Source organism: Trachurus trachurus, assembly GCF_905171665.1.
Source record: "Trachurus trachurus genome assembly, chromosome: 12".
NCBI lineage: Eukaryota > Metazoa > Chordata > Actinopteri > Carangiformes > Carangidae > Trachurus > Trachurus trachurus.
This window is the reverse complement of record NC_139908.1, coordinates 4,816,821-4,825,196: the sequence shown is the minus strand read 5'-3', so window position 1 is coordinate 4,825,196 and position 8,376 is coordinate 4,816,821. Positions and strand designations below refer to the sequence as shown.

General features: G+C 40.2%; 1 protein-coding gene across 1 annotated transcript; it reads left to right on the top strand.

Annotated features, from left to right (window-relative positions):
• The first annotated feature begins 863 nt into the window (after positions 1–863).
• Positions 864–4,742, top strand: ppp1r3b (protein phosphatase 1, regulatory subunit 3B). The gene is made up of 2 exons (XM_083983548.1): positions 864–1,027; positions 3,658–4,742. The coding sequence occupies exons 1-2, from the start codon at positions 1,005–1,007 to the stop codon at positions 4,556–4,558; spliced, it is 924 nt and encodes a 307-aa protein (XP_083839674.1). The 5' UTR covers positions 864–1,004; the 3' UTR covers positions 4,559–4,742.
• Positions 4,743–8,376: the final 3,634 nt, after the last annotated feature.

Genomic DNA, 8,376 nt, shown 5'->3' with positions numbered 1-8,376 from the left:
TAGCAGTGCATGTCCATATAACGGTTGCAAATGGATACCAACTGTCTTCGTAACAAAAAGACACACCAAAAAACATCCAAATACCTCCATGCTGCTCGTATGTAATGTCCGTCTTGTATTAAATTGATTATTTAATCTTTTTCGGAACAATTTTGCATTTCGAGGCTTCAATACAAGACAGACATTACAGACGAGCACTATGGAGGTATTTGGATGTTTTTTGGTGTGTCTTTTTTTGTTACGAAGAAAAGTGGTATCCATTTGCAACCGTCATATGGACATGCAGTGCTGCACGGAGCCCCGCTGTAACTCAGAGAAGGCACAGAGGACTCTGAAACTTCTCCCAGCCCTTAGTCCACATGAGGGGGAGGAGATAATGAGTGCAATTTCAATTTTGAGTGAACTATCCCTTTAAACCAGTGGTTCTCTAAAGTGGGGTCCTTTTTTTCAGGATTTTCTTGAAATTTTTTCAAAAAATTCATGCCATTGGCAATAATTTGAATGTACACCGACTAAAAAAAGTAATGTTATTCAGTCTTAGAAGAAATATTCGTGTATTTCTGGTGTTTGTTTCAAATTTTGTCCAATGGGGGTCCTAATTTGAGTCAGTTTATGGGTCCTTGATGTGAAACAGTTTGAAAACCACTGGTTTAAACCAACAAGACTAATCACATGATAAAGTAAATTATGAGGAAACAGATTTTTTTTGTAAATGCCGCCCCCCATCCCCCCACCCCTCCTTCATGGGAGGAGGAGGGTCAACCGTGGTGAAAATACCTGACCCCGCCGACCCATCGATCACTCCGCCGGCGCGCTCTCTGATTGGCTGCCTACAGGTGTTCACGTGAACCACGACTGGGTTTGGGAAGCCGCGAGAGGAAAAAACCGTCGAACAGGTTGACAGGAGGAGGAAGAGCTGCAGGAGGAGCAGAGGGAGCAGGAGGAGCAGAGACCGGAGCGATGAACGCTGAACGCTGAAGCTGAAGCAGTGATAAACCCCGTCCATGGTGGTCGGCTGCGGCTCCAGGTACAGTACCGACCGACCTACCTGAGTGCGTCCTGTGTTGATTGTCGCTGCGGCGTGACGTAGCAGAGCAGCTGGGGACAGGTGAGGACCGACAGGTGAGGACAGGCGAGGCAGCGCTGAGGCTTCACAAAACGTGGACACGAAGCAGGACAAGTCCGAGGGAGAGGGGCGTGAGCGGTGACAGGCGGTGTGGTAGAGGAGAGGAGGTGAAAGACTGTGGAGAAACTTCCTGCTTCCTCATTATTAACTTCCTTATATTAGCCTATACAATATAAACCAGAGCCGTGGGTGGAGCTCATCCAGCCTCAGAACCAGAACCAGAACCAGGTTTTTGCATGTGGACCATGTGAAGTGGATCATGGTTTTGTCTCATCAGTGACTGAGTCCAGGGCCCAGTTGTTCAAAGGTAATCCAATCGGATTTTGGATAATGGATTGGATCAAATCTTGAAAATGGGTTGTTCAAAACCAAAAACGGATTCTGAGATCGGATTAGATCACGTAATCCAATCTTGGTTTTGATCTGGATAAAACCCTCAGTTTGTGTTGTTCAAAACTTTTCAGTAGGATCGGGATAACTTTGATCCAAAAAATCAGGATTATTCTGATCCCAGCAGTTGGGTGGATTCAGGGGGGATTACAGGAACAAAATGTGATTTAAATTAAAATCAAACTGGTCAAATAAACAATATTCATAAAGTAGTATTATATACAGTTCTTGATTTATATTTTGCACCTAATTTTAAACCACAACAGTGATTAGTAAATAATGTTAACTTTTGAATATTCTACAACTGAAAAACTTTTCCCCAACTACTTTTCCCCAAACTAAATTTAATGAAATTTGAAGTTTGAATTTTAAAATTTGAAGTTTGAAGTTTGAATTTTAAAATTTGAAGTTTGAAGTTTGAATTTTGAATTTGAAACACATGGGGAAATATTCACAATTTCACTAATGAACTGTATATTTGCTTTTTTAAATTTATTTTAACAGCCCAACCAGATGGAGTCTGGCTGTTTAAAAGACCTTGAAGAAACAAAAAAGAGCACAGAAAACAATACACTCCGTTTTCAAATAAACACACTTTGAGAGACCTCATGCTGCTGTTCTACCTGTTGTTAACAGACCAATCAGCCTTCAGTGTGATGCACAGTCCCATCTAGAGCACTCATTATCCGGATTTGGTAATCTTGAAAATTTGGATTTGGATCAGACTGATCCAATCCAACTTTGCTTTGAACAACTGGGATAAAAGTAAAACAGATTACGTGATCCTGGATAGCAAAAAAGGGGATTTCAAAATCCGGATAATTTTTATCCAGATTACACCTTTTGAACAACTGGGCCCAGAGCTGCAGTGATTGTATTGTGTAAACCAGTGGTTCTCAAACTTTTTTTTTTTTTTTTTTTTTTTTTTTTTACATGAAGGACCCCTAAACTGACACAAATTAGACCACAAACCCCCCCATCGGACACTAGAAATAAGGCTAATTTTTTTTCTTTCTTTTTTTTAGTCAATGTACATTCAAATCAGGGCCAATGGCTTGAAAATTTGGAAATATTTTGAAAAAATTTAATATTTCTGTGTAAAAAAAAAAAAAAAGTCAAATCTGGAGAAAAAGTCTAAAGTCTACAGTCTAAACCAGAGCCAGAACCAGTTTTTTGCATGTGGACCATGTGAAGTGGATCATGTTTGTCTCAATAGTGACTGAGTCCAGAGCTGCAGTGATTTTATTGTGTAATCCAGTGGTTCTCAAACTTTTTCACATCAAGGAGGACCCCTAAAATGACACAAATTAGACCACAGACCCCCCATCTGACAACATTTTGAAACAAACACTAGAAATACACAAATATTTGTGCTGAGACTGAGTAACATCACTTTTTTTAGTCAATGTACGTTTTAATTAGGGCCAATGGTGTGAAATTTTGGAAACATTTAGAGAAATTTCTGGAAAAAAAAAGATACAATTTCAAGAAAAGGTTGGGGGTACCCACACCCCACTTTGAGAACCACTGCCTTATACAATCTAAACCAGAGCCGTGGGTGGAGCTCGGCCAGGTTGACCTTGTGATTTTTAAAAAATATATTTTTTATAAACTTTATTTGTTCTGAAAATGGGACATCACAGAACAGCATCAAGAAAAATAAATTCTACACAAATGACAGATAGGCCTACAATACGGGAATGAAATGAAAATAGTGCAAAACTTAGAGAAAAAAAAACTGTATATCATGATAGAAAAACATTGACACATTTATAATCTTTATAGCTTTTGTGTTGCAAGAGGTAGTTAGAGAAGGAGAGTCCCTTTAAAAAAAGAAAAACACAGAAAGGGCTTTACTTTTAATACTTTACATTTGTGAATAATATAAAACTTGGCGACGAATATGATAAGATTTGGGGGGAAAAAAATGTTATCTTACTCTCTCTTATAGTTTATAAGTCTTATAATTCAAGCAAAGTACAAAGACATTGTAAATGTGGTCCGATATAAAACCACAGATGCCTTGACATAAACTCAGAGTGTTGGACCTTGTGAAGTGGATCACGGTTTGGTCTCATCAGTGACTGAGTCCAGAGCTGCAGAGATCTTATTGTGTAAACCGTCTACTTCCTGTCTTCCAGTGGTCTGTCCCCTCCCGAGTCCACCATGCCGATCGACATGGCCTTACCTCTGTACCTGTCCAACGAGGGCTTCGTCTACAGGTCGACCCCCGTCGCCTTCAAACCCGCTCTCAGCTCCTGCCTGCGGTTCCAGCCTCGCCGCATGGACCAGCCCGAGCCCGAGCCTGCGGACGCGCCGTCTTCCACCAAAGACACCGGGAAAAAAGCTAAGAAGCAGGTGACGTTCGCCGACCACAAAGGCCAATCCCTAACGCAGGTAAAGGTCTTCTCCCAGTTCAGCGATCCCATCCTCATCCCTCTGAACGTCCAGTTGGCGCTGAGCTCCGCGGTCCCTCTGAGGACGGAGGAGGACGACAGGCTGGTGCTGGACTTCCCTCAGCCGTCCTCGGACTACCTGCTGTTCCGCCAGAGCCTGGAGAGGAACTTCGTGTGCCTGGAGCACTGCGTCCTGAAGGACCGGGCGTTGGCGGGAACGGTGAAGGTGAAGAACCTGTCCTTCGAGAAGTCCGTGAGGCTCCGGGTGACCTTCGACGCCTGGAAGAGCCACGCGGACGTGGACTGCGCGTACGTGAGGGACGCCTACCCCAGCTCCTACAGCGACACCTTCTCCTTCGAGGTGTCGCTGCCCGAGGAGCTGCCGCCCCACGAGTGCGTGGAGTTCGCCGTCTGCTATGAGGTGGACGGGCGCCAGCACTGGGACAGCAACAACGGCCACAACTACAGGGCGGTGTGGTCGTCCATGAGGAGGAGCCGCAGCCACACAGACTCCTACTACAACAACAACAACAACGACAACTTCGGGATTCACTTGGACCGCTACGGCAGCCCCACCTGCTCACACGGGATCTTCCCCGATTGGCCGAGCTACGCCGGGTACGAGGACATCGGCCCGTACTACTGATCCCAACTTTTTACGATGTATCAAGTCGTTATTGGACGTCATGGCTTTCCAATGGCACATGTGAACTAATGTGTCTTCTAATGGGACATGTCGATCGTTGAGGGTTACCGTTGGGGGGGGTGTGCGGGGCACATGTGTAAAGACTCTTTTTTCATAGGGATAGTTCACCCAAAATTGAAATTTCACTCATTATCTCCTCCCCCTCATGTGGACTAAGGGCTGTGAGAAGTTTCAGAGTCCTCCGTGCCTTCTCTGAGTTACAGCAGGGGGTCCGCACAGCAGTATTTGTCCATATAATGGTTGTGAATGGGCCTCACTTTTCTTCGTCCAAAAAGACACACCAAAAAACATCCAAATACCTCCATGCTGCTCGTATGTAATTGATCGTCTTGTATTGAAGCCCCGAAAAGCTCCTCTTCCCAGTTCGTCCAAATTTGACGAACCAGGAAGAGGAGCTTCGAGAAGCTTCCGCTACAAAACAAGCTTGAAATATAGACTTACTTAATTTTTTTTGGGACAATTTCGCATTTCGGGGCTTCAATACAAGACGGACATTACATACGAGCAGCATGGAGGTATTTGGATGTTTTTTGGTGTGTCTTTTTGTTACGAAGACAGTTGGTATCCATTTGCAACCGTTATATGGACATGCACTGCTACGCCGAGACCCCCTGTAACTCAGAGAAGCCACGGAGGACTCTGAAACTTCTCCCAGCCCTTAGTCCACATGAGGGGGAGGAGATAATGAGTGAAATTTGAATTATGGGTGAACTATCCCTTTAAGGTTTCTCTTTGCTTTGTCTGATCACTTGAACTCATCACAGACATTAAACTGAACCTGATTCAGGACCTGATCTTCTCCTCCTCGGTCCGGTGTGACCACATTCCTCCTGGTCTCATTAGCATTAGCATTAGCATTAGCATAGCTTCAGTTTTCAAAGGTCATTACAGGAAGTGACTGTTGTTCTCTTTGCAATCCGAAACTGATCCAATCGAACAAACCACTTACAATTGTTTTTATTCTTTTTTTTTTACCGGTTCATTCGTTATTATTTTAAAAAATTCAGCAGCACAAAAAAGTCCAGAGATGCCAGGCTGCTGCAGAACCGGGTCGGGAGAAACCACATGTTGTCGCTGATGTTGTCGTTGACTTCCTGTCTTTTTAAACTGTCACAGTTTCACTGCTCTGTCAAGATTAATTTTAAAGAATAATTTAAAAATGCTGGTCAATAAAGTCTTGTTCTGATTCACTGTGTCACTGTTTATCATGCTAATTCCTGTTTGATCAAACAGTCAAAGATTTAATAGACTGAACATGTCTCTTCTCCCAGGTCCAGATACAGAGAATACATTAAAATAATACGTAACACACAAAATGATACAGGATGAGTTAAAAATAATACAAATATTATAAATATATATATACTCAACTTCAACTGCCTACTTAAATAGACAGTAAATATTCACTCTAGATATATTTACAGGCATCATGTATAAACTGAACTTATACAGGGTTCTTACGGATCCTTAAAAAGTCTTAAAAGGCATTGAATTCATTAATCTAAAAACAAGGCCTTAATTGGCATTAAAATGTCTTAAATCAATTTTTCAAACATCTTAAAAATGTTATCACTTGGTAAGTGGGATTTTATGATTGTAATTAGTCTCAAATCTCAAAATAATTCGTAACATTTTTTCAAACTTTTTATGCATTTATTTTGAAAGGACAGCTGTGGAAAACTCGAGTTTGTAGTTTTCACCAAACACACATAACTCAAATTTCTTTTAATGCGCATTTCCCAGTTATTTGAATCACTTTGGATGGAAACATACGAACGAGCAAACGTGTCCTTTTTAGTTTATCATCTTCTCTCCACAACTATACAGCTGTTAAATGATGTCACTCATAGCCCCCCCCTCCAATTATTCATGTAGCAGTCACTTTACCTTGGACCATAGGAAAGTAGGTAAAATTGTCCCTAACCCTATGTATGTGGTGACGTTTTTTTTTTTTGCATTTGTGTTTAATGTGAAGTCTGTCTTAAATTTCATTTCAAGTGGCATTAAAAACGTCTTAAAAAGTCTTAAATTTAACTTGGCTTAAGCTGTAGGAACCCTGTTATAACAAAAATACGTATTTATCTTTATTCACTGCAGTACGAGTAAGAATTATATAACCAGTTAAGGTGCATGTCAATCTAAACATATGAGTGTGCCGATGACCTCCATGTCTCTGATAATGTGGGACTGAGACTAGCTCTGACCTGGATCTGAAGTGTCCTCCATGCTGTCGGTGTTTGTTCTGCAGGTGAAACCAGTTCAACTTCACTTATGTAACACAACCCAGTCACGCTGTCTCTGTGTGCTGTAGCTATCTACAGTATAGTACATGTCTCTGTGAGTCACATAAAACTATAGATTATACTAAAACTTTAAAACAGATGTGCATAGTTGGAGTCAAACTGTGGAATTATCAATGTAATGATCTCAAGACCTGTAGAAACATTGCATTTCAAGAAAATGATAAAAGAAATAACAATCAGAATTTATGACAAAAGTGATGAATGACTCACAAACTCTTTCTCATTAATGCAAATATGTCAGATTGAAACTTTGTTTGTCATGTTTCTGTTTGTTTTGTTTACTTTATTGTAAAACAGTTGCTCAGTGACTGCCAGATTATTTCAGAATAATTATGTATCGATTAAGGGGGCAGGCAATATAACCACCTTTCCAAACAGGGAATGAGAAAGTTGTGTTTGCTATGTATTGGGAGAGTCGTGAAACTACCTTTGCTGGAACAAATAAAAAAAATGAAATGAAATAATCTGTAATATAGACATGCACAAAAAAAACACCTAAAACAAAGAGAGGCCTATCAACATGTTCAGATAGGCTAATACTTTCCAATTTAATCCAATGAGTTTCCAATAGCTCTAGGATAACATTTACTTTTTTGAACATTTTTGAATAATTAAACTCGTTGGCTGAAGTCTCCTGGTTATTTAAGTCATTTTTTTTTTTTTTTTATGTATTTTATTATTTCCACTGTGAATAATAATAATTAGTGTATATTAGCTCAGTGAGTGTCCAGCCTGGAGCTGCAGTTCCTCCTCGCGGCCACTAGATGGAGGCAGAGTGTTTGTCAGAGCAAACCGGAAGTGACCTTCAGCAGCTCCAGCAGAATTTATTTTAAGGACCAACAACAAACAACATTTAGGCTACAGAAGACTCTTCACTAGTTTAAACTTTGACACTTTCAGACTGTATGGCATAAGGCATGACGTCACGTGTGTCATATGTAGGTGAAAAAGCTCTCGTGTTGTGTTATGTGTTAGTGTTTGACACTTTCTGTAAATTGAATAGGCTATTTAAATAGGTAGGCCTAAAGAGAGAGTCTACACTGCAAAAACTTACCAAGAATATTTGTCTTATTTCTAGTCAAGACAAATCTCATTATACTTAAAATAAGACTCATCACATTAAAAAAGTAGCTTGTTTTTAGACACTTTTTCCTTCTTTCAAGCAATTTTCACTTGAAATAAGTATACGAATCTGATAGTGGAGCAAGTTTTTCTTTCTTATTACACTACAAGCACAAAAAACTTCCTTTCACTGGCAGATTTTTTTTTAGTTATTTCGAGTGAAAATGTGTTTGAAACAACAAAAAATTATCTAAAAACAAGTACATTTTTAGTTGATGAGTCTTATTTTAAATTGTAATTATAGCCTATAATAATCTAATTTTTAGATTTTTTTTTTTTATTTTAAGTGGAAAGAGATTAGTTTTGACTAGAAATGACATTGTGACAAGAAAT

Coding starts and splice junctions, on each gene's coding strand:
- ppp1r3b (XM_083983548.1), top strand. CDS start 1,005: ATGGTGGTCGGCTGCGGCTCCAG. Junction 1,028..3,657: donor GTGGTCGGCTGCGGCTCCAG/GTACAGTACCGA, acceptor CCTGTCTTCCAG/TGGTCTGTCCCCTCCCGAGT.